Here is a 27,709-nt window from a genome sequence, read left to right as displayed (position 1 = left end):
AACTGGAGAGTATTATGCTAAGCAAAATTAGAGAAAGACAAATATCATATGACTTCATTCATATGAGGAATTTAAGATACAAAACAAATGAACATACGAGAAGGGAAACAAAAATAATACAAAAACAGGGTGGGGGTCAAAACATAAAAGACTCTTAAATAATAGAGAAAAAACAGGGTTTCTGGAGGGGTTGTGGGAGGGGGATAGTCTAAATGGGTAAGGGCATTAAGGAATCTACTTCTTTTTTTTTTCAATTTTTTTTTCAACGTTTTTATTTATTTTTGGGACAGAGAGAGACAGAGCATGAACGGGGGAGGGGTAGAGAGAGAGGGAGACACAGAATCGGAAACAGGCTCCAGGCTCCGAGCCATCAGCCCAGAGCCTGACGCAGGGCTCGAACTCCCGGACCGCGAGATCGTGACCTGGCTGAAGTCGGATGCTTAACCAACTGCGCCACCCAGGCGCCCCAAGGAATCTACTTCTTAAATCATTGTTGCACCATATGCTGACTAACTTGGATGTAAATTAAACAATAAATAAATTAAAAAATAAAATTAAGTAAAAATTAAAATAATATAGAAGCTGTGGTGTATACATATAATAGAATATTACTCAGCAATCAAAGAGAATGAAATCTAGCCATTTCCAACAACATGAATGGAATTCCATAATAATGGAATTATTATGCTAAGTAAAATAAGTCAGAGAAAGACAAATATAGGATTTCACTCATGTGGAATTTAAGAAACAAAACAGATGAACACAGAGGAAGGGAAGGAAAAATAATATAAATAGAGGGAGGCAAACCATAAGACACTCTTAAATACAGAAAACAAACTGAGGGTTGCTGGAGGGGAGGTGCATGGGGGGGATGGGCTAAACGGATGCTGAGCATTAAGGAGGGCACTTACTGGGATGAGTTATACGTAAGTGATGAATCACTGGGTTTTACTCCTAAAACCAGTATTATACTGTATGTTAACTAACTTGAATTAAAAAAAAAAAATCTAAGAGACTACAATGGCATAACTATTCAGTCATAAAAAAAGAATGCAACCTTGCCATCTGCAACAACATGGATAGACCTTCAGGGCATTATACTAAGTAAAATTAAGTCAGAGAAAGACAAATAACCTATGATCTCAGGTATATGTGAAATCTAAAGCAAACAAACAAAAACCTGAACTCACACAGAGAACAAATTTGTAAGTGCCAGAGTTGGGGGGTGGGAGTAAGTGAAATGGTGAACGTAGTCAAAAGGTACAAACTTCCAGTTAAATAAGTCAGGGGCGCCTGGGTGGCTCAGTCGGTTAAGCGGCCGACTTCGGCTCAGGTCACGATCTTGCACTCTGAGTTCGAGCCCCGCGTTGGGCTCTGTGCTGACAGCTCAGAGCCTGGAGCCTGCTTCAGATTCTGTGTCTCCCCCTCTCTCTACCCCTCCCCTGCTCATGCTCTGTGTCTGTCTCTCAATAATAAATAAACATTAAAAAAAATTGTTTTTAATAATAAATAAGTCAAAAGGATGTAATGTACAGCATAATGACTACACTTAATAATACCATTTTGCATATTTGAAAGTTGCTAAGAGCACAAATCTTAAAAGTCCTCATCATGAGAAAAAAATTGTAACTATTATGGTGGTGAATGTTAAGTAGATTTATTGTGACGATCATTTTGCTGAATCATTATGTTGTATACCTAAAACTAATATAATGTTGTATATCAATTATATCTCAAAAACAAAAAACAAAACACCAAACCAAACCAAACCCACAATGAGATACTGCTACATCTCATCCACCAGAAGGTTTCGACTTAAAGAAACAAGAAACTCATGTTTCCAATTTGGGCACTTAAGTGGATCAACAGTTCTCATACACTTCTGATGGTGTTATAAACTGCCACAAGATTGTAAAACCATTGGCGACATCTTCTATAACTAAACGTTCACATGCCCTGTGATGAAGCAATTATGTGTAGCATAGACATGTACAAGAACATTCATTAAGGGGAGCCTGGCTGGCTCAGTTGGTTAAGCGTCCGACTTCAGCTCAGGTCATGATCTCGTGGTTCGTGAGTTCAAGTCCTACGTCGGGTTCTATGTTGACAGCTCAGAGCCTGGACCCTGCTTTGGATTCTGTGTCTCCTTCTCTCTCTGTCCCTCCCCCTCTGATGCTCTGTCTCTCTTGCTCTCAAAAATAAATACACATTTAAAAAAAAATGTTTAAAAACGTTCATGAAGCACAATTCACAGTATCTAAAACCGGGGGGTGGGGAGAAGGAGGGGGAATCCAGGAGACTAGATTAAAAAAAAAAAAATCTGGGCGTCTGGGTGGCTCAATCCATTAAGCGTTTGACTTCAGCTCAGGTCATGATCTCACGTTTCGGGAGTTCAAGCCCCATATTAGGCTTTGTGCTGACAGCTCAGAGCCTGAAGCCTGCTTCAATTTCTGTGTCTCCCTCTCTCTCTCTGCCCCTTCCCCACTCAAGCACTCTCTCAAAACAAAACAAACAAACAAAAAAAAACCAAAAAAAAAACCACTAAAAAAATTTTTTTTAAAATCTAGCTATATACCGTTAGCAAGAGATACATTTAAAATATAAAGACACAGGGGCACCTGGGTGGCTCAGTCAGTTAAGTGTCCAACTTCTGCTCAGGTCATGATCTCACAGTTCATGGGTTTGAGCCCTCCATTGGGCTTGTATGCTGATAGCTCAAAGCCTGGAGCCTGCTTTGGATTCTGTGTCTCCCTCTCTCTCTGCCCCTCCCCCCCTTGTGTGCTCACTCTCTCTCTCAAAATTAAATAAACTTAAAAAACATAAATAAAATATAAGGACAGAGAAAATTGGAAAGTGAAAGCACAGGAAAAAAAGATGCCATTCAAGAAACTACCAAATTAAAGCCAAATACTATGAAATTAGACTTTAAGATAAAAAGCATTTCTAGAAATAAAGAGACAGAGAAAAGAGACAATTCTCCTGGAATATAAAATAACTGAAAAACCCACAATCATATAACAACTCCTTATAACACACAATCACAAGAAAATTGAAGGACCACTGGAAGAAATCAGTCCATAATTATATTGGAGGATTAACACATTTCTCAGTCATAGAACAAGCAGAGTGATAAAGATATAAAAGATTTAAACAATGAAATCAACAACCGTGACGTAATCTATAGACCTCTGCATCCAACAACCACAGAATACACCTTCTTTTTAAGCACACACTAAGCGTTTAAAAAAATTTACCATTGATTCTATGAGAGCAAAGTTGTATTGCAGATTAGCTCTTGGTTTATTAATTTGGGGACCAAAATCCTACACTTCTACTACTTCATGGAAAGAGACATTAAAGAATCACAAAATTGCTTCTCAAGTAAAATACTCAAAATTATGGGGCGCCTGGGTGGCTCAGTCGGTTAAATGTCGGACGTCAGCTCAGGTCATGATCTCACGGCTCGTGGGTTCAAGTGCCATGTCGGGCTCTGGCAGCTCAGAGCCTGGAGCTGCTTCGGATTCTGCCTCTCTCTGTCTCTGTCCCTCCCAAGCTCATGCTCTTTCTCTCTCTTCAAAAATAAGTAAACATTAAAAAAAACTTTTTTAAATACTCAAAATTATATCATTATTTAGAAAAATGCACTAAATATGAAAAATTTGAGATCCAAACTCATTATTTTTTAATAAACTCAGAAAAGTTGGGAGTCTTACCTTAGGACAAAAACTTCCTACTCACTGTGCCTCTGAATGGTTGCAGGTGATACAATGTACTAAACTTCCTTCTGAAGCACATTGTCCTTAGTCTTATTACCACAAAGCCTCTTTTATCAACAGAACGCTGTGTGTAATCCTGTTTCCTTTGGAAAATCTCATATATAATCTCATACATAATCAAGACCTCTTGGGTTTCCAACATCCAGACATTTTCAGTAAACTCACCAACTCAATCTGAACACACTGCCGTACTGTTTTGCTACTACCACTCTTCAGTTGTAGATCAGAACAGTCACTCTGTATTTGGGGGACTATTCATCTATCGTACATGAAGATGAGACCTCTTGTGTTAAATTCCTCCACATATACTGCTTAACTTAAGTTATGAACCCATCTGCTCTATTAGTTCAGACATATTACTGCATGGAATTTGGGGCTGTTATCTAACATTTTTATAGGCTGACTCCAGAATATTATAACCCTACACTGATGTATCTAAATTATCTTAAAATGTCTAATATGGGAAAAATTTTTATTACAGTATATTTACAAATTGTATCTATTCTCACATCCCACCGAAGAAATTAGATATTCCTTATAAATATATTTTCTCATAGTTTCCCAAGCTAAGAATCATTCCATTCAGTAAAATACTCATTTCACACTGTCTACAAAACAGATGATTAGAACATCTGAGCTCTCTGTAATTCTTAATCTGTTTTCAAAATGAAAATTTTTTTTCAAGCACCTGTGGAATATTCACCAAGATACCGCATCCTAGATAATAAAAAAAACTTTAACAAATTTAGAAGAATTATAATCACACAGGGTATGTTTTCTGACCATACGGAATCAAACTAGGAATCAGTAACAGAAATAAAACAGAAACATCATTAAACACATGGAAACTAAACAACACACTCCTAACTAAGCAACTGGTCAAAGAGGAAGCCTGAAAAGAAATTTAAAATATACACAGAAGTGAATAAAATTAAAATACAACATACTACGATTGTGGGAAGCATCTACAACAATGCCAAGAGGGAAACAGATAGTATTAAATATTTTCATTAACAAAGAGAAAAGATCTCAAATCAGTAATTAAGTTCCAGGGCACCTGACTGGCTTAGTCAGAAGAATGTGAGACTCTTGATCTCACAGTCAGGAGTTCGAGCCCCATGCTGGGTATAGAGATTAAAAAATAACAACAAAACAAATTAAAAAAAAAAAAAAAGAATGTAAGTTCCTCACTCAAGAAACTAGAAAACAAAAAAAAGAAACTAGAAAAAGATAAACTCAAAGGGAGCAGAAGGAAGGGAATAATATAGGAGCAGAAATCAAATTGAAAACAGGAAAATAAAGCAAAATCAATAAAACAAAAAGCTAGTTCTTTAGGCAGAGGATGGGAAGGATAGTCAATAAAATCTATAAACCCCTGGGAAGACTGACAAAGATAAAAAAGAGAAACACAAATTACCAACACAAGTAAGGAAATAGGGGGACATTATAGACCTGTGAAAATTAAAGGAAACCTCACTAAACTGGGGTTGGGTGGCCAAAAGGGGAGCTGTACTCACTCGATGTCAATCACAGGCTGGGACACGGGAAGATGTACACTGCATCATCTCCTACAAGAAACTATCTTTGCATCTCAGCTAATGAGAAACTATCATCACCCTGAACTCATGCTTTTCTCCAATGAACTTTCTTTCGAAAGTTGTTCTTTCGAAACAACCCCCTCCCAACCTCCTTCCCTCTCCATGAAACAACGTTCCTCTCCTGTGTGTTTGTGGGATGTGTCTATAGTTTTGCCATAGCTTGCATGCCCCAAATTGCAATTCTCTGTTATTCCCAAATAAACCCACTTTTGCAGGTAAAATATTGATTTAATTTTTTTTTCTTTTTTTTTTAATGTTTATTTATTTTTGAGACAGAGAGAGACAGAGCATGAATGGGGGAGGATCAGAGGGAGGGAGACACAGAATCCGAAACAGGCTCCAGGCTCTGAGCTGTCAGCACAGAGCCCGACACGGGGCTCGAACTCACGGACTGCGAGATCATGACCTGAGCCAAAGTCGGCTGCCCAACCGACTGAGCCACCCAGGTGCCCCTTGATTTAATTTTTAAGGTTAATTTTTAACCTCATTTGGTGAAGAGAAGTGAAGTCAAGGGAAGACCCCTAGTATCTCTGACGTTTGTAAGCAAACAGGTGCCAGAGAACTAACTGAGCTCACTACTTTCCTGCCCACTCTGGAGTTTGAAGTTTCCCCCTACATTCCAACTCTGCTCTCTACGTTTGGGCTCTCTGGGCTTTATCAAGGACCTACTTTAAGGATCTGTCTTTTCTGAGAATACTTAAGTGTTAGGCTTTCACAGTCTGACTCCTTTTTAGCACCAGACTGTTCCTACTGAAGTATGCTAACCCTCAGTCCCTTTCCTTTGAACTGGGCTGTTTATACTGGAATGTGCTGGCCTTTGGTCTGATTTCTTCTGGAATCAGGCTGTTCCTGATGAAAGTGTGCTGTTTAGGAATTTTTGGTTTTTGCTCTAGAAAATGAAAAAAAAAAAAAAAAAAACTAAAAAATGGGATCCTAGTCATCAAAATGCTTTGAGGGCATCCCTACTGGGACCCCAGCCCAATTTTATGCTTATTGTACTGAAAAAAAATTTTTTTAAGTTTTATTTACTTAAGTAATCTCTACACCCAATATGGGGCTAGAACTTACATCCCTGAGATCAAGAGTTGCACACCCTTCCAGATAAGCCAGGCAGGTTCCCCTGATTTTATATTTAAATACTATAATCCTTCCTCATGTACATTTCTAGTAAACATACCAATTTACAAGTAACTTAGAACCTCAAATGGCCATTATGGGGAACTTTCAATCTTTCCAAACTTACTTTTCTCAAATCTGAATTGAACAGCTATGGCTCTAAAATTGTGAAAACTGAGGGGCACCTCGGTGGCTCAGTGGGTTGTGTCCAACTCTTGATTTCAGCTCAGATCATGATCTTGCGGTTTCCTGAGTTGGAGTCCCGTGTCAGGCTCTGAGCTCATGCAGAGCCTGCTTGGGATTCTCCCCTCTCTCCCTTGCTCCCTGCCCCTGCTCCACTCATACTCTCTCTCTCTCTCAAAATAAAATTTTAAAATGTTAATAGATAAACAAATAAAATTGTTGAAACTGAAGGGGATGTTTTGATTTATATGTTGAAGCTTCCAACTGTTATCAGGAATCTAAAATTGCCTCTCTACAAATCAGAATTTCTAACTGAGACAAACCATTAAAGACAAAAAGGCCTCTGAGGCCTCTTTTCCCCCTCCCTTGTTTGTGCCTCAGAACTGCAGTAGCTAAAGCTCAGGCCCCACCTCCAGCACCATCCTGACCTCCTCCCCATGACCCCTACTGCTTCATGCTAATCCTTTCACCAAACTTCCTTTTCCCCTTGAATCTCCCTCCACTCCCTCTTCCTCGAAGCCTATCAGAACCTGTCCCTGTTAAAGTTATCTTTTGAGGATCCAAGTAAACCCTAAATTTCTTAGGTTCCCTAGACTAAGGCTGAATTGTGAGTCACAGTTAAAGAGATTCCTAAAGAGACAAAGGACTACCCCTATAGTTTTGCTAAAGAATTTAACAAAAATATTCAAATTCACAGTTTCTCAGATTTATATCAATTAGTCCACATGCTTGTTGGTAAGGGCCAGGCCAAACACTGGATGAAGCCAGCCTGATGGCAATATCCGGAAGGGGATTTAGAGAAAGAAACTCCTAACTTGGGCAAGACGCTAGAACACATGCTAGAAGTTTCCACTGAGCAACTATAGTAGCTTTTCCTAAGCCTGCTGATTGGAACAAAATTCAGGCTTGTACATAAAAGCCTGATGAACCTATTTATCAGCATTGCAATCAACTCCAAATTGTCTTTAAATTTTTTTTTTTTTTACTTTCCTGAGGTGCCTGGGTGGCGCAGTCAGTTAAGCATCCGACTTCGGCTCAGGTTGTGATCTCGCAGTTGAATTCAAGCCCTGCATTGGGCTCTGTGCGGACAGCTCAGAGCCTGGAGTCTGCTTTGGATCCCTCTCTCTCTCTGCCCCTCCCCTGCTCATGCTCTGTCTCTCAAAAATAATAAACATTAGACACATTTTTTTGACCTTTCTTTAAATGTTGAATCTACCTAGATAGCATTTAACTATGTTTATTAATGGGCTGAACCAGATCTTCCACGATGGGAAAATATATCCACTCCAGATTTAGTTAATTTAGCAAACCAGCTTGCTCATACCCCAGATGAGTCACCTTAAAATAAAGACTGCTAAAGTCCTCAAGTTTCAACTCTGGCAAATGAAGGACCCTAACCAAAACCCACCAGTTTCTGCTATTATTGCAAAGGGCCAGCACAATGGAAAAAAGTGTTAAGTGCTTCAGGAGCTTCAGCCCTCCAGCCAGCTTTTCCAATGCCCTCCTAATTCCCAATGACAGAGCTCCAAGAAACTACCGATCCTCCGACTTAACTGAGTTAAAGAAACCATTCTCCAGATTGAAGAATTCTCTCTGTCCTTCCAGACATGGGAGCTATACTCTTGGTGTTCAACTCCATTGCTATAAAGCAGCTCTGTCTCAGAGTACTACAACAGTTCAAATAGTGGAGTCGCTAATGAACCTCAACAGGTTCCTGTCTTTGAACCTATTCCCTTTTGTTTAGGCCCTTTGAGAGATACCCATCTTTTTTTCTCCTTTTGTTCCTCCACCCCTATTTATCAGGCTGAGATTTCTTAAAAAATATTATGCCAAAATTTCTTTCTCCCAGAGGAGGGAAATAATTCTAGAATTTGACAGCAGTAATCAAGATAGCTAACCAGGGGAATTAAATGACCCTTGACACCTTTTATTTGTTCTGTCTCTGATGGCACTATATTGAGTCTAGGGACACTAGTCATTTGTTCCCACTGCTTTCCTTTTCGTGAGCAGAATCTTCAACTGATATTGGCAGCATCCACAGTGCACCTCCTGTAAATATTCAGATTCCTCAAAACCTCTCCCCAGAATGAATCAATACCCTATAAATAAAGACATCCTTCAAGGCATCAGGCCCGTAACAGAATACAAAGCTCAGGACATCAATACCCTCTGCACTAGTGCCTGTAATACCTCTATTTTTCCTGTGAGAAAACCCAATGGCTAAGGATAGAGGTTTGTCCAGGACCTGTGCGAAATAATCATCATCATCATCCCTTGGCGCCTTGTTGTTCCTAACTCCCATATGCTACTGACATCCATTCCCACCAAAAGTAAATTGTTCACTGTAATTGATCTAGGTGATGATTTTTTAGTATTCCAGTTGATAAGGAAGTTTGTTTTTTTTTTTTGCTTTCACTTGGGAAGAACAGGAATACACTGGGACAGCAATGCCCCCAGGGTTATAAAGACAGTCCTTAAAAGCTGATTTGGATGATACGAAGCTTTCTGCAGGCTCTACTTTGTTACAACATGTAGATGATTAGCTTCTCTGCCGCTCTTCTCCAACCACTTCACAGGAGACAGCATCCACTTTTAAAACACCTGGCCATAAAGGGACATAAAGTCTCAAAAAAAAAATTTTTTTTTAAATACAGTTTGCCTAAATTCAGGTTTAGTACATAGGGCACCTGATCTTAGAACAAGAACTATATTTGGATCTAAGGAGGCTCCATGGCATCCTGAACTTTCCAATACCTAAAACTACACACCAATTACAAGGTTTTCTTGGACTGTCTGGCTACTGTTGAAACTGGATTCCAAACTTCTTTTGTATGGCTCAACCTCTACATGCTTTCCTAAAAAATTACAAGCCTGATGCTATTATTCAGAAAGATCAGAAGAACATAGCTTCCGAGACTTTAAAGAAAAGCCTAATAAAGCCCCCTGCCCTCAGACATCCTAATTATCAACTTTCCTTTCTCCTCTTGGCATGAGAGAAGGAACTGTCCTTTGAGTAGTCATCCAAAAACATGGGGGCCATCATCAACCCATAGGGTATTATAACCCATAACTGGACCCTGTGGTGGAAGATGTCCTCGTTGCCTCAGAGCCAAGCCATTCCTACCACTTCCCTTTTAGTTAAAGTCACTGAAGAAATAACCCTGGGATACCCTTTAACCATCCTTGTGCCCCACAAAGTAGAGGCCCTCCTGAATTCTCTCCTCACTCTCAGCACTTCTCAGTCATCTCACCTCCTGTGACATCCTGCTGCCAATGGCTCCTCATAGAACTCTTTCTGGCTGCAATAACCTTAACCCTGCTAGTCTTCTCCCTTCCTTCCCTGAAGAAACCCCTCATGACTGCTTAACGCTGACAGATCACCTTTCGACTCCCTGTGACAATTTACAGGAAACTCCTCTAACCACTGCAGATTTTTAATGGTTTACTCATGGTTCTTATTTAAAGGGTGAAAATGGTAAATATCATGCCAGATATGCTACTGCAACTCCTTTTGAGACGCAGAGGCAGCACCTTTATCTCTGGTTACTCCATAGGCTGAATTTTACACCCTTACGCAAGGCTGTACCCTAGCCAAAGGTAAAACTGCAAACATTTATACCCATAGTCCATATGCCTTTGGGGTAGCTCATGACTTTGGAATGTTATGGACATGGTGAAGCTTCCTTACCTCCAATGGGGATAAAACTAAAAATGGTTCCTATGTCCACAATTTACCAGATGCCATATTTTGCCAGCTGCTCTGGCTATTATTAAGGTTCCTGGACATTCCAGACTCAACTCTCTGGGTGCCAAAGTAAACCACCTTGCTGATATTGCCATGAAAAACACTGCTCTCAAGGAAACCAAAGCCAAACTTTTGTCATGGTCCAAAGGGATGTTCTCCCAAAATATCATTTGGGAAAACTAACAAGAGATACCCAACAATTAGCCCCAGGGAAGGAAAAACAGTATTAGAAATCTAGTAATTGTTGTTTTGATAAAAAGATGCTGGTTTGGACCAAATTAACAATCTGGTCCTACCAAAAATTCTAAATTCCTACTACTGTGCATGCATTAAACTATTGGTCTGCTGGCAAAATGTTATCATTCACAAACCAGTACTGGTGGAGAAATACTAATAAGGCTACAAAAAGTGCCTACCCTCATCTGTCCCGCCTGTCCAAAGTCTAATTGATGGCACAAAAACAGACACATAGACCAATGGAATAGAATAGAAACTCCAGAACTAGACCCACAAACGTATGACCAACTCATCTTTGACAAAGCAGGAAAGAACATCCAATGGAAAAAAGACAGCCTCTTTAACAAATGGTGGTGGGAGAACTGGACAGCAACATGCAGAAGGTTGAAACTAGACCACTTTCTCACACCATTCACAAAAATAAACTCAAAATGGATAAAGGACCTAAATGTGAGACAGGAAACCATCAAAACCTTAGAGGAGAAAGCAGGAAAAGACCTCTCTGACCTTAGCGGTAGCAATCTCTTTCTCGACACATCCCCAAAGGCAAGGGAATTAAAAGCAAAAGTGAATTACTGGGACCTTATGAAGATAAAAAGCTTCTGCACAGCAAAGGAAACAACCAACAAAACTAAAAGGCAACCAACGGAATGGGAAAAGATATTCGCAAATGACATATCGGACAAAGGGCTAGTATCCAAAATCTAAAAAGAGCTCACCAAACTCCACACCCAAAAAACAAATAACCCAGTGAAGAAATGGGCAGAAAACATGAATAGACACTTCTCTAAAGAAGACATCCGGATGGCCAACGGGCACATGAAAAGATGTTCAGCGTCGCTCCTTATCAGGGAAATACAAATCAAAACCACACTCAGGTATCACCTCACGCCAGTCAGAGTGGCCAAAATGAACAAATCAGGAGACTATAGATGCTGGAGAGGATGTGGAGAAACGGGAACCCTCTTGCACTGTTGGTGGGAATGCAAATTGGTGCAGCCGCTCTGGAAAGCAGTGTGGAGGTTCCTCAGAAAATTAAAAATAGACCTACCCTATGACCCAGCAATAGCACTGCTAGGAATTTATCCAAGGGATACAGGACTACTGATGCATAGGGACACTTGTACCCCAATGTTCATAGCAGCACTCTCAACAATAGCCAAATTATGGAAAGAGCCTAAATGTCCATCAACTGATGAATGGATAAAGAAATTGTGGTTTATATACACAATGGAATACTACGTGGCAATGAGAAAAAATGAAATATGGCCTTTTGTAGCAACATGGATGGAACTGGAGAGTGTGATGCTAAGTGAAATAAGCCATACAGAGAAAGACAGATACCATATGGTTTCACTCTTATGTGGATCCTGAGAAACTTAACAGGAACCCATGGGGGAGGGGAAGGAAAAAAAAAAAAAGAGGTTAGAGTTCGAGAGAGCCAAAACATAAGAGACTGTTAAAAACTGAGAACAAACTGAGGGTTGATGGGGGGTGGGAGGGAGGAGAGGGTGGGTGATGGGTATTGAGGAGGGCACCTTTTGGGATGAGCACTGGGTGTTGTATGGAAACCAATTTGTCAATAAATTTCATAAAAAAAAAAAAAGATATTGAAACTAGGTTGACACACAGTAAACTGCTGATTATGTAAGATTAAAAACAAACAAACAAACAAACAAACAAAGTCTAATTGAGAAAAACTCATTCACACAAGTGGATTTCATGTAGCTTCCCCGTCTCATGGATAAATCTCATGATCCAGTTATGGTCTGCATACGTTTTAGCAGACTGAAGCTTTTCCTTGTAGACAGACCAATGCTTTTTCTGTGTCTAAAATTCTGATAGAAAAGATTACCCCTACCTGGAGACCTCTTCTCAAACTTCATAGTGATTGGGAAACCCATTTTTCCAGTCAGGTGTTTCAACAAGTCTGTGCTGTTTGGCCAGTTTTACAACACTTCCATTGTGCATACCAAGGTTAGTCAAATATGTAAGTGGCGCTATTAAGACTCAAAACTTGTAGACTCTCCAAATACCCTGGCCAAAGGTACTGATGTTAGTCTTTCAAATTTCAGATCCGTCCTCTTTGACTCATAGATACTCACTCTGAGATAGTCACAGGATGCTGATACATTTGGCCCCCACCTCCTCTGACCCATGGTTGATAAAAGGAGATATACTCCAATACTGTAAATCCTAATTGCTTCTATTAAAAATAACCATGCTTTGGTAGAGCAATTTTTTCACCATGCACTCCTGGTGACCTTAAGCATCACACCTTGCAACCTGGAAATTTCGTCTACTGAAAAAGACACTTCCAGAAACACTCTCAACCTTGCTAGAAATGGCCTTACCAGTTACTACTAACTACCCTTGCGCTGCCAAACTCTAAGAAACAGACTCCTGGATTCATGTGACACCTCTAAAGAAAGCACCAAACCGTGACCGGACCTGCAAGCCATCTGGTGACCTGAAAAATAAAGATTTTCCCGGAATTGAAGCAGACAACATTGGATGACGAGTCAGCTTTCCCAAGACGTCTGCACGAGGCCTGTATACCTTTTTCTCACTGTTGCTTCTTCTCTTGTGGAAAGACAATGAATGCCCTTGTATGCATTTCCCAAAACCTTGTGAAGGAGGGCAACAACTTCTTTTGATTATGGCCCTTCAGAAACAGCCTCACTGTGATCCCATGACAAACTAATTTTTCACTTCTTCTAAAGAATTAGAAGATTCAGAATCCACAAAAGTCTTTTTTTCACCTGAACTAATAACTGACTCTAGATTCTTACCCAAATTCAAGGTCTCTGAGTTTGCAACCATAACAAACTGTAACATATTTGGTTCCAAACAGTCCTTTCAAGATAACAATGCTGTTTTAAAATGGCTTTGAGGTTTTATTCATCAGCTATTGCTTCATGTTTATACCTGCACTGTATCTTCCCAAATCCACTTGGTTAATTCTTTTAGTGTGTACATTCATAAATTTGACAACTCAGAAGAAATTATCAATTTTTTGAAAACCACAAACTACCAAAATTCAGCCATGAAAAAAAGTCTGAATAGTCCTGTTAAAAAAAAGAAAGAAAGAAAAGAAATTCCAGGCCTCGGTTTCACTGGAGAGTTTTATCAAACATTTCAGGAAGGAATGCCAATTTTATATAATCTCTTCCAGAAAAGAGGATGGAATTATTTCCCAACTTGTTTTATGAGGCCCAAGACATTACAAAAAAAGAAAACCACAGACCAGTATCTCATGAATTTAGATGCAAAAACCTCAACAAAGTGTTAGCAAATTGAATCTAGCAATATATAAAAAGAACATAACACCATGCTCCGGGGTGCTGGGTGGCTCAGTCAGTTAAGAGTCTGACTTTGGCTCAGGTCATGATCAGTTCATGAATTCCAGCCCTGCATCAGGCTCTCTGCTGTCAGCACAGAGCCTGCTTCAGATACCGTCCTCTCTCTCTGCCCCTCCTCTGTTCATTCTCTCTCTCTCCTAAGTAAATAAACTACAAAAACAAAAACAAAAAACAAAGCACCATGGCCCAAGTGCTATTTACTTCAGGTATGCAAGGCTGGTTCGACATTTATTTTTTTTTTTAATTCTTTTTTTTTTTCCAACGTTTTTATTTATTTTTGGGACAGAGAGAGACAGAGCATGAATGGGGGAGGGGCAGAGAGAGAGGGAGACACAGAATCGGAAACAGGCTCCAGGCTCCGAGCCATCAGCCCAGAGCCCGACGTGGGGCTCGAACTCCCGGACCGCAAGATCGTGACCTTGCTGAAGTCGGACGCTTAACCGCTTAACCGATTGCGCCACCCAGGCGCCCCGCTGGTTCGACATTTAAAAATCAATCAATGTAATCCACCACATCAACAGGCAAAAGGAGAAAAAAATCATGACTGCATTCCAATCGATGCAGAAAAATCTCATTTCATGAAATTTAATCTCATTTCCTGGGGAAAAAAAAAACTCTCAAAAACTAGGAATAGAGGTAACTTCCTCAAACTCACAAAGAGCATTTATAAAAAAACCTACAGCTAATATCAGACTTGATGAAAGAATGAATGCTTTTCCTCTAACACTGGGTACAAAGAAAGGATGTCCATTCTCACTACTCTATTCAACATAGTTCTGGGAGTTCTAAATGGTGCAATAAGGCAAGAAAAAAAGAAGTAAAATGTATTAAAAAAGTAAAATGTATAAAATAATTGGAATAAACTGGAATAACTGGAAAAAAAAGAAATAATACCATCTCTATTTGCAGATGACTGTGTACATAGAGTATCACAAGGAATATTAAAAACATAACAAGAATAAAAAATCATCACTCCTAAAACTATGTTACAAGGTATAAAGATAAATAAACCAAAGTCAGTTGCATTTCTATATCCTAACAAGAAACAAGTAAAAATCAACACAATGGAATTTATAATAGCTCCAATGAAAATACGCAATATTATTTACAATTGTTCTAAAAAAACCTAAACACTTAGGTATAAATCTAACAAAACATGTACAGGATCTGTACACTGAAAAAGACAAAACACTATGGAAAAAAGCAAAGGAAATTAAATAATTGGAGAGATTTACTATATTCAAGGATTGGAAGATTCAACCAGATATCAATTCTCCCCAACTGACATAGACAAGGTTATTGTAAAATTTATACAGAAAGGGAAAGGCCCTAAAACAATTTTGAAAAAGAAGAATAAAATGGAAGTAATCTTTCTTTTTGATGTTAAGGCTTTCTATACAGAGTAATTAAGACAGCATGGTACTGACAGGGGGAGAGCACATAGATCAATGGAACACAACAGAGAACCAGAAACAGACAAATATGCCCAAATAATTTCTGACAGAGGTACAAAAGTAATGCAGTGGTGCTGTAATTGTACATCTGTAAGCAAAAGCAAAAACGACCCTCTCAAATCTACACAAAAATTAACTTAAAATGGATGGGTTTAAATGTAAAACATAAACAAAACTAAAAACTTTTAGAAGAAACAAAAAATCTTTCAATTTGGGACTAGAAAGAATTCTTAGACATCAAAAGCACAAACCATAAAAGGAAAACTTGATAAAATGGACCTGGTCAAAATGTAAAACTTTTGGCTCTGTGAAAGACCCCGTTAAATGAATGAAAAAGAAAAATCATTCTTCTACTCTCCCATACCATCCAAGCTGGAAAAATCCAAATAAAACTCACCTATGTTTCTAAGTTACCCTATTGGAGAATCTTTATTTACCAAAAAGAAAGGAGAATCTTTCTTTAACAAAGAATGTCCAAGATGTTAGATAGAGTATCTCCAAGGTAAGAAAGAATTATCAAAGGCACCGATGCACATACACACACACACATTCTTAGCTTATCCCTGGATGAACCCTGAGTTAAGTTTTCATGTCAAAAAATATGAATGGTATGGGGGCGCCTGTCTGGCTCAGTCAATAGGGCATGTGACTGACTCTTGGTCTCAGGGTTGTTAAGTTCAAACCCCTCACTGCAGTGTAGAGATAATTTAAAAAATTGAATTTAAAAAATATATGAATGGCATGAAGATCAAGCTGTTTTAAAAAGGTATTTTGTAGCCAAGCCTATTTGTAATTTCTTCCATATCCTCATTCATCCTCATCCTATGCCTGGAGACAACAGACTCTGGAGTTTTAGTGGATATTATGATGCAACTCACAGATCCCTTTTCATTAGTAAAAGACTTATTCCCCAGCTGCTGGAGTACAGCTGCTAGCAGACAGTGTTCAGTTGTTGGCCCTCTTAGGAACTGGCTTGGCTGATGAGTCACCTTGCCTGAGGTCACACACACCCCTTCTCAGGTCGGTCAAGATCCAATGACTGGTGCATGCTGGGATTTAAAGGCCTGGCTGCTCCCTTCCCCTAATTCTGAAGAGCTATCTCAGCTTCAAAGCTCTCTCTAGGGGGTCAGTTGAGGCCTTCCCGGAGACTGAATCCCAGTCCCACTTCTCCTCCCGCCCAATCCTGCTTCTTTCTCTTCCTTTACTTTCCACAGGTTGTAATCCCAGGAAGACTCCCTAATAAACCTCCTACACGCTCATCTCCATCTCAGGGTCTGCTTCCCAGGAAACCCAAACTGTGACAGAAGTCAAACTGCTAGAAATGAAATCATGTCTCTAGCCTTACTAGCTGTGTAGAGGTTATAAAGGACAGTAGGTTAACATGAGGTTTAAAGATATTAAAATATGTAAAATGCTTAGAAATGCACCTGGCACACAGTGGACACTCAATAAATGTTAGCTGTCACTATCATCATTGTTTTCCCCATTCACACCCAGTTAAAATATACAAATTTCTCTACATCATGAGAATTACTGATATTTATGAGCTGGAAAAGACCTTAGAGATCACCAAGTCTGACACTCTTAATTTCCAGATGATGAACATCAAATCTAAATAAGTAACTTAGTAACAAAACCAGAGTTCAGACCAGGTCTTCTGAACGCTTCCATCATTCTTGTTATCAGGTAAGACTGCCTCTCAATCTACATATACTTTGTAATTAAATGAAATTCACCAATTACTAAGTCCCTCCCCTTCACTTTCCTGACAAAATTGAACCTCAGCTCTCTTCTGAAGAACACTACCTCTCCTATAGCTCTCTCCTTCACTCATACCATAAGCCTACAGATAGGGTGTGTGTTCCCTTTGCTTTTCATCAGTACTTCCAGACCACTGTCCCTTCAAAGTCCTCCCCTAAAAGCGTCCAACTTCAAGGCTCATAGCAACAGACCGTCCTTATGGCAGTCACGTCCCCTCATTTCTTTAAGACGTTAGCCTGCAGACCAACCTATTCTTTCTAATACTATTCCTGATATAATCTGTGGTATTCTCAATATGCAACATCCAGTAACCTTCCACACGCAGACCTCTTTTATTCTTCTCCAAAACCCTGTCTTCTACCCTCTTCAGCTACCTGCTCCTGTGGTCATACCCTACAAGGTTTCTAAACAGGCATTTTGGGCGGGACAATTCTTCCATGTGCAGGAATATCCTGTTCTCAAACTCAAGTATCTATCTGAGATATCACCTACTTCCAATTCATTACCTCTACTATTTGGACACTCAACAATTCTTGGGACTCCAAACGAACCTATAATCCATGAGCCTACTACTATTTTCTCCCCTGCTCTTCACACTATCAAGTACCTACTTCCTTCCTTATACAGCTTAAATTTCATGGCTCAGCATTATAATCACTGTATCACGCACACCATCAATGCCCTTGTCTTTTCCTTCTTCATTGTAGTCCTTAACTAAATATCAACCCTGTTAACTCCCCTACTCTACACGTGTAACCTGAATGCAAACCATACCTGAACTGGACTGGAGAAAAAATACACAACTGAATTTAACAGTCTCACTTTAAATTCATGATCAAACTTCAAGTGGACTGACGGAGTGCCTTGGCTGGTTAGGTGTCTGACTTCAGCTCAGGTCACGATCTCACAGTTTGTGGGTTCAAGCCCTTCATCAGGCTCTGTGCTGACAGCTCAGAGCCTGGAGGCTGCTTCAGATTCTGTGTCTCCCTCTCTCTCTGCCCCTCCCCTACTCATGCTCTGTCTCTCTCTCTCTCTCAAAAATAAACATTAAAAAAAAAAAAACCTTCAAGGGTACTGTTAATGATCTCCAGCAATTCTGCTACATATCCGTAGTCCATTTACATTTCTCACTGTCCCAACAGACAGACTACTTCACATGTTCTCCTTGTTTCCTATCTTCTCAAAGCATTTTATTTCACTGAAAAACAAAGAAGTTATCAAAAGAAAATTTTCAGAGTATCTCATCCCCAATCTACCCACCTACTCTATATTTACTTTCTTTCTTACTATGAATGACGTACCTGTGCTAGTATAAAATAAATTTTTCCACCTGTAGACTAAATCTCGTTCCCTCTCCTTAAGGACTTCATCCCAAAATTGACTTCTCTTTCCTGTATCATCAAATTTTCCCCTTCTATTGTATCATTCACATCAGTGTACCAACAGACTGTTGGTATTCCTCCCATCTCAAAAAGTAATAATAAAAGCAAAGCTCCCATGACCTACAAACCTCTCCAGCAACTTTATTTCTTAGCCCTCTTTGCAACAAAACTCCTCAAAGGAGTTGTCTATTCATTTTGTTGTCAATGAGTGTCCAATTCTTTTCTTCTTCTCTTTTTCCATGTTCTCTTGGATCTAATTAGATTTTTACCACCCCCCCCCCCACTGAAATAGTTCTTAAGGCTGTCAATAAATTTCATGTTGCTAAATACAGTCAATTCTTACTATTTGTGGTAGTTACATTCTATAAAGTTGCATGTGCACAGAATTGGCAAATACTGAACCACTGCTCCAGAGGGAATATGGAGGTAGGTTCCTGCAAGCTCCTGGGCACCTTATTTGCATCAACTGGTCAACATATAACCAGTGTTCCTGTTTAAAGATACCTTTTTAGTATATATAATGTTAATCCATTAACACTGAACCCAAGAACAGCAAAACTACAACTCATGCTTGAATGAAACTTATTTAACACATATATTTTCTCCATAAGGTACATCACAGCCTCCTTGCACTTAGACAACACCCAGTACAACTCCGGGAGGCCATTTCAAACAGCACAATCACCAACAAAAAGCAAAAAAATGCAAAAAATATGGCACTAACTAGACTACAAAAAGAACTGTTTATAGTATGAGAGCTAAAATAAGACAAAGCACTGGCGTCTTGTTCGATGTCAGCTGGAATGGTGTGCATTAAATGACTCCATTTTTTCACCGCTCTGGGCATGTATACTAATGACCAGAGAAGTCCTGGATTGATTCCAGGGTTACAAATAAATTTTATCAAGTAGGCAAATCTGCAAATACAGAATCCTTGAATAATGAAGACTGACTGTGTAAGGGTTGCTTTTTATTCCTTATTCGACACGCTAGCAGAATTTTACATTAGACCATCGCCTTATTCTTAATTTCCAAGATTCTAATTTCTCTTGATTTTCCTCTTAACCTCACTGACCAACCTACCCCAGTCAAATCCACTGACCTCATCTATGAGTATACAAGACCCCCAGTAATCTCATCTAGTCTCATGACTTTAATTACACTTATGTTACAAAGATATTGTCCCACAGCTCTTGGATGCTCTGGTCTGTTTTCCCCCTATTTGTTTTCAGTGTGTTTAATTTCTGCTGATCTATCTTTAAGTCCACTGATTCTTTCCTTGGCTATGTTAAATCTGCTAACAAGTAGTCCTAAAATATACTTCATCTATATCAAAATTTAATTTTAGCATTTTCTTTTTTATTAAAAATTTTTTTTTTTTTTTTTTTCGGGGCGCCTGGGTGGCGCAGTCGGTTAAGCGTCCGACTTCAGCCAGGTCACGATCTCGCGGTCCGTGAGTTCGAGCCCCGCGTCGGGCTCTGGGCTGATGGCTCAGAGCCTGGAGCCTGTTTCCGATTCTGTGTCTCCTTCTCTCTCTGCCCCTCCCCCGTTCATGCTCTGTCTCTCTCTGTCCCAAAAATAAATAAACGTTGAAAAAAAAATTTTTTTTTTAAAATAAAAATAAAAAGGCAAGTCCACTTGTCCCCACCAGCTCCCTATCCCTCCTACCCTGTTTTATCAGTCTCCACAATACATACTATGAACTGATATCTGTTTTATTGCCTGTCTCCTCAAAATTAGAATGTAATTTCCATAAGAGCAGAGACTTCTGTTCACTGCGATATTACTGTATTAGATACTGTTTCCTTACAATATGTAGAGTCTAATCAAGTAGTCAAGCCACAAGAATTTGAACATAAAGTCAGTCACGTTATTTTTCAAAATCACTACAAAATTACTTTATCACTTGGAAATGTACTTATTCTACAACACTATAAATATGCTTCTAAGGAAACTTGAAAAACATTCACATCTCACCAAAATAACTGAAATACACACGTAAGCCAAGTGAATTTAAACATCTCTGTGGAGGGCGCTATTAACAGAAAGATAACTGAAAGACTCCATAACTGTTTTTCCAGCACCTTCTGGAGTAGATATAATTATTCCACACAGATACAGCCAAATAATATAGAAGGATACATCAAGCTGGAAGGATTAATAACCCTTTAGGGCCCTGGCTCTCAAAGGTTTTGGTCTAAAGACCCTTTAACACTCTTAAAAACTGAGGACCCCACAAAATTCTTATTTTATGGGCTTTTAATCTACTAACACTTACACTTAAATTAAAACAAGGGACACCTACAAGACTCAGTCGGTTAAGCACTCAACTCTTGATTTTGGCTCAGGTCATGATCTCATGGTTCATGAGATCGAGCCCACGTTGGGCTCCATGCTGACAGCACAGAGTCTGCTTGGGACTCTCTCTCCCCCTCTCTCTGTCCGTCCCTCCCTTGCTGTCTCTCGAAATAAATAAGTAAACAACAGCAAAAAAAAAAATCAAAAAATTTAAAAATATTTACCAGTTTATTTTAAAATAATATAAATCTATTACACGTTAATATAATGTTTTCATTTCTATAACTAAACTCCACCGCCCTAAATTAGTGAGAGAATGGTATTGTTTTATATTTCTGCAAATTACCTTAATGTTTGAGTTAATAGAAAACGGCTGAACTCTCTTAGCTGCTTCTACCTTAAATATGTTGCCATATGTTGTTTTGGATGAGATATATGAACAAAGTCTGGCCTCACACATACATGTAGTTGGAAAAAGGAAGTCTGTTTTAATAGTCTTTTCAGATAATTGTGGATATTCTTCGATACCACATTAAAACTCAACAGGTTGTTTGCAATGTACACTCTGAACGTTGCACTGCATATTCTGTTAACATTAAAATCCATTAGTCTACCTTGTACTTTGACCAAATCTTATACTCATGCATGATTTTGTACACAAGTTTGCAACTAAAAAGTCTATAACTACTGGAAAACTGTCAAGCTCGCAATTGTGAATACAAGTTTTCCAAAATTCTAATTTTTGCTTGAAAATTCACATCTTATCGCTGACAACAAATAGTTGTTTCCTTGAAATGGATCAGATGCATGGATCAGACAATTTGAAATTTGTAAAATGTCAATTCTATAATATGCATGCCTATCAATTGAAGTTCTCTTACATATACACGCCTATTTTCCAGTTAAGCAGAAATATTTCCTATCTATCCATAATAAATCTATTGAATTAAAGATGGCTTGCCTCTTAAAACTATTCGTCTGTTTCAAGTTAGCTCAAAGAGCCAGTTAATTTTTCATTTTTCTCACATAGCAACAAAATCAGTCTGAAAAAAATCTAAACAATCATGCCCCACGTAAAATGAAATCTACTTCTTCAAGTTTTGAGAAGTATATACATATTAAAACAACACTAAATATACTTCACATGAAAGAAAATAAAACTGAGTGATCTTAACAGGATTTTTAAATCCAATCTACCTTCCTTCCATACATTTCAACGTTTTACAGTTCTTTCTGCTTGGTTCTTTTTATGAAATATTCCTAATTAGCTCAGTATTTTTGGTTGGGAAAGGCCTTACCTGTTGAGCAATATGAGAAATATGAGCTCCCTGAACTGCAGAACCCGGTTGCGGTGCTGTCTCTGAAGTGTTACTCTTGTGGGAATCTTCCATAATCAACTATAAGAGGAAAAAAGTCAGTTAAAAGATGCTTCCTAACTTCATTTTCAAGAAATCCTAAGACATTTCTTTTCTTTTTTTTTTTTAATTTTTTTTTTCAACATTTATTTATTTTTGGGACAGAGAGAGACAGAGCATGAACGGGGGAGGGGCAGAGAGAGAGGGAGACACAGAATCGGAAACAGGCTCCAGACTCTGAGCCATCAGCCCAGAGCCCGACGCGGGTCTCGAACCCACGGACCCCGAGATCGTGACCTGGCTGAAGTTGGACGCTTAACTGACTGTGCCACCCAGGCGTCCCAAGACATTTCTTTTCTAAACATGTACTTTTTCAGAGGAACAGACGAAGCTTTTCTATGCTATAGGCTGAGCTCAATTTATCCAGACTCAATATGTTCTGACGCTCTGTTCTGTGTAGAAATCTAACTATAAGATCTCAAGAAATGGCAAATAAAAAGTGCTATAGAATATGTATAACATACTGCATAGTTGTATAAAAACTGGCAACATGGATGTCTGCATAGAAGAGAATTGGTAGCTATGGAACAGTGATAGTAAAGACTTTACCCTGCATACTCTTTTTCATTTTTAAAATTTTGACCCACATGAACATGTTAAAATTTAATAAATGGCACATATACATGTAAATCATTGTGACTACATTTTCAAATGTTATCCCACTCAAGAAGTATGATAGCCTTCTGGGTGCCTGGGTGACTCAGTCAAGTGTCTGACTTCGGCTCAAGTCATGATCTCATGGTTCATGGGTTTGAGCCCTGAATCAGGCTCTGTGCTGGCAGCTCAGAGCCTGGAGCCTGCTTTGGATCCTATGTTTTCCTCTCTCTGCCTGCTCACACTCTGTCTCTCTCTCAAAAATTAAATAAACCTTTTTTAAAGTTAAAAAAAAAAAAAAAAAAAAGAAGTATGATAGTCTTCCTATCCATGGACACAAGCATCCTTCTCCAGTCTAGGGAACAGTTTTCTCATTGCACATATACTTCTTTACAGAGAATTCACTGAGTAAAAGCTGAACTAAGTAAGTAACACCATACCTAAGTAGGTTCTAAAGATCTAGATAATCAACTACAGGATATGCAGGCTTGGTAAGAATGAGAATGAATGGGTTATGAGAGATGGGATATGTCAAATGGGAAGAGAACCACTTAGAAAAAGACTGCTGGGGCGCCTGGGTGGCTCAGTTGGTTAAGCATCCAACTCTCGGTTTCAGCTCAGGTTCAGGAGTTTGAGTGCCGCGTCCGGCCCTGTGCTGACAGTGCGGAGTCCACTTGGGATTCTCTCTCACCCTCTCTCTCTCTGCCACTTCCCCACTGTGCTGTCTCTAAGTAAATGAAAACAAAAGTTGTAAACTTCCCCTACATATAATTTTGTATCTTGTTCCCACTTACCACTAGTATTTTCTAGATTTTAAACTGAAACATATTTAGGGGCGCCTGGGTGGTTCAGTCAGTTGGGCACCTGACTTTGGCTCAGGTCATGATCTCACCATTCGTGGGTTCAAGCCCCGCATCGGGCTCTGTGCTGACAGCTCAGAGCCTGGAGCCTGCTTCAGATTTTGTGTCTGCCTCTCTCTCAGCCCCTCCCTTGTTTGCACTCTGTGCCCCTTTCTCTAAAAAATAAAAATATTAATAAAAACTGAAAAGAAAACTGAAACATATTAAAGGCTACACAATATTCCATCCAGTGAGTAGATATGATTCATAATTTTTTACCAAACAATATTGTGATTGATATCTTTGGTACATAAAGCTTTTCCACAATTAAAATTATTTCTATAGGATACATTCCAAAAAAGAGAATTGCCTGATCAAAGGGTTTGAATATTTAAAGTTTTCTGAAGGAATTACACTCTATCAGAACCACATGAAAAAGCAGATAGGTGAAAAACAATATATTGTTTTACATTTCTTTTAATTCTCTATTAGTTGTGTGAGATATCTGTTCATGTTATCTGTCCATCCATCTACCAGATTTTAGTTTTTCTTTTTAGCCTATATTTCTTAATATAAATTTCATTCTATCACGTGGATATAAATATTTTTCCAATGTGATTTAACTACGATTACCTTAAAACTTTTAATTTTGGCAAATTCATCTATTCCTTCCTATGTTGTTTCTTCAATTGCTTTTAAGGTCACATACAGTCCCTTCTTTAGGAAGAGCATAGTGGTTTTTAATCTCCACTGATACAAGCGTATCTCCGCGGACTAAATATACAGACAGCATCAAAAATGGAATGATCTATTTTCTACATACTGCCTCTATTTTTTTAAGCATTTTATTTTTAAGTCATCTCTACACCCAACATGTGGCTCAAATTTACATCCCAAGATCAAAAGTGGTATGCTCTACTGACTGAGCCAGCCAGGCAGCCCTAAAATGCCTTTTTTAACACTCCATTTCAGAAGACGTAAGTTAGAATGCAGAAAAAAAATGTATAGTGCTAAAGCACTGAAAGAAACTATAAAAGATGTTTAAAAACCTTAAATTACTGGAAATGATACTTTTCTGTTTCACTGTGACTCACTGATTTTTCCTCCATAACGGTATCATTAAGAAACCCTATCTCTAATGGAAACTAACACAATCAACAAAACACACATTTCCTAGTAAAAACCACTACAGTAAGCAAATAAGATTTTGGACAATTATTACAACCACATTTCCTATGGAAAATAAGATAGCCTATTTTCTATAATTTTTTAAAGAGTAATCAACTAAGGGCACCTGGGTGGCTCAGTCAGTTGAGCATCCAACTCTTGGTTTTGGCTCTGGTCATGATCTCATGGTCTCCTGAGTTCAAGCCCCAGGTGGGCTGGGCCCTGGCAGTGAGGAGCCTGTTTGAGATTCTCTCACCCTCACTCTCTGCCCCTCCCCCCACTCACAAGGTCTCTGTCTCTCTCAAAATAAACTTTAAAAAAATTGGGGCGCCTGGGTGGCTCAGTCAGTTAAGCAACCGACCTCGGCTCAGGTCATGATCTCACGGCTTGTGAGTTCGAGCCCCGCATCGGGCTCTCACTGACAGCTCGGAGCCTGGAGCCTGCTTCGGATTCTGTGTCTCCCCCAGTCTCTACCCCTCCCCTGCTCATGCTCTGTGCCTCTCTCTCAATAATAAATGTTAAAAAAAATAAAAATAAAAAAATAAAGAGGAGGGGCGCCTCGGTGGCTCAGTCGCTTGGGTGTCTGACTTCGGCTCAGGTCATGCATGATCTCACAGCTTGTGAATTCGAGCCCCGCATCGGGCTTTGCGCTGACAGCCCAGAGCCTGGAGCCTGCTTTGGATTCTGTGTCTCCCCTCTCTCTGTGCTCCTCCCCCACTCATGCTCTGTCTCTCTCTCCTTCAAAAATAAACATTAAAAAAAAAAAAACCCTTTATTTTTAATAAAAAAAATAAAGAGGAATCAACTAATCTTTTTTTCCAAAATGAAAACAGCTTTATAGTTCCTCTCATTGTAAACAATACATACTATATATGTTTAATGTTAAGAGTATAATCTTTACTCACTTTTGAACTATTATTCCTAAAATTAAAGATTAACCATCCGTTAAAAACTGGTTCCTCAACACAGAATAAACTGTATGTGTACAAAGGCATTTTCCATGAAAGTAGCCCCCAGCAGCAGATGGATGCTTAACATTAGACAAGGGTAAGTAGGGCAGAATCACAGGGGGGCAGTGAAACACAGTTTCAAAAGTGCCATCAATGGGAATGAATTTGGGGAACTGAAAAGGCAGCAGGCTGTGATCTTGCTGACATATAAAGAACGTAAGAGGGGTGCCTGGGTGGCTCAGTCAGTTAAGCGCCCGACTTCGGCTCAGGTCATGATCTCGCAGTTTGTGAGTTCGAGCCCGCGTCGGGCTCTTGCTGACAGCTCAGAGCCCGGAGCCTGCTTTGGATTCCGTGTCTCCCCTTCTCTCTGGCCCTCCCATGCTCATGCTCTGTCTCTCTCTCTCAATAATAAACGTTTAAAAAAAAATGTAAGTAAAAAGCAGGGTACTTTTAAGAAAATTTGCAAAGAAAGGAATATTATACACTAGGCACTAAACTAACAGCTTTTTAAAGTATCATTTCCTGAATGCCCTATTTGAGAGATACGTAAATTGAGGCTCAAGGAAACTATCATTTACTATGGATCTCATGGTAAGATGTGAATACAAGACCTGAAACCGTAACTATTTAATCCAAAACCCACGGGGGTTTTTTTGTTTTGTGTTTTTATTCCACACTGCCCCTCTTCCTCTCACATTGTCAATCTGTCCATCTGGCAAACACCTACTCTTTTCAAGTTTCATCTCAAACATTATGTTCCCAACTGCTCCAGGTCCTTTCTTCCTACTTCACTGTGCCCTGCGGTTATTTCTAACGAGGTTACTTAACACTGGGAATTCTGTTTATTGGCATGTCTGATTCCCCCAGTCTTAAGGTGCCTAAGGACAGGGCCTGTATCCTGTGAATGCGTGCTCTACCCAGCAGAGACCCTCATGGATGCAGTAAACAATAAACATCAACAAATACAGTTAGTAATCTCATTTGATGAATGAAGAGGGTCTTAGCTTCCTCACCTATAGAGAATATTGAACTATGATAAGCTTGAGGGCAAAAAGGCTCTTGCTCGACATCTCCACAAGTGAATTCATGATCTCCCCTCAAAACTGTTCCTATTAGTCATACTGCATTTCTTTCAGATCTTCAAATGTGTCTGCCTTGCTTTCTCTCACCTTCAGGCTTTCACACATGCCATTCCCTCTGCCAGAAGACACTCCTTTTCTTCTCTTCATGTGGCCTACTCCTTTGAGTTATTTATTCTTCCAAGCAAACTTTCATTACTCCCTCAGACAAGTCTAGAAGCTCTGGCTACCTCCCCATAGAACATGTTACCCCCTCTGCTCATGGCACTTATCCCAGTACTGTAACGGCCTGTTTTCTGAACAGCACCAGAATGCAAGCTCTAGGGAGCTAAGGACCATATCCTGTCCCAACACAGCACTAATACCTTGCATATTTATTAAAGGTGAATAGATCAATGTCTTTAGTTGGGGTTTATCTAGCTATAGATGAAAATAATGGTTAAAGAAATATATTTAGGGATGCCTGGGTGGCTCAGTAGGCTAAGCATCGGACTCCTGATTTCGGCTCTGCACTGACAGCATGGAGCCAGCTTGGGATCCTCTGTCTCCCTCCCTGTCTCTGCTCCTCCCCTGCTCGCTCGCTCTCTCTCTCAAAAATGAATAAACATTAAAAAAAAAATACATATTCAGACAATTACTTCAACTCAGCTTTAGACTCAGGACAATTCAGACACAAGAAAACATCCTACTTTAGAGTTAAAAATTCATTATAATTAAGTAGGATGATATGGGAAGAAAAAGCATGTTGAGACG

At 39.3% G+C, this 27,709-nt stretch overlaps 1 protein-coding gene across 6 annotated transcripts in view; it reads right to left on the bottom strand.

Annotated features, from left to right (window-relative positions):
• Positions 1 to 27,709, bottom strand: part of ATF1 (activating transcription factor 1) — a 79,394-nt gene that overhangs the window by 49,955 nt on the left and 1,730 nt on the right. For all 6 annotated transcript variants that reach the window (XR_006294662.1, XR_006294663.1, XM_043563901.1 and 3 more), the window contains exon 2: positions 22,211 to 22,309. Coding sequence is in view for 4 of the 6 variants with exons in the window: in XM_043563901.1 (XP_043419836.1) it covers positions 22,211 to 22,303 (93 nt within the window). In the remaining 2 variants the exon portion in view is untranslated. The remainder of the gene's footprint in view (positions 1 to 22,210; positions 22,310 to 27,709) is intronic.

This window comes from Prionailurus bengalensis, chromosome B4 (genome assembly GCF_016509475.1).
Source record: "Prionailurus bengalensis isolate Pbe53 chromosome B4, Fcat_Pben_1.1_paternal_pri, whole genome shotgun sequence".
In the NCBI taxonomy this organism is placed as follows: Eukaryota; Metazoa; Chordata; class Mammalia; order Carnivora; family Felidae; genus Prionailurus; species Prionailurus bengalensis.
Note: the sequence above shows the minus strand (reverse complement) of the source record. Positions and strands in the feature narration are given on the sequence as shown.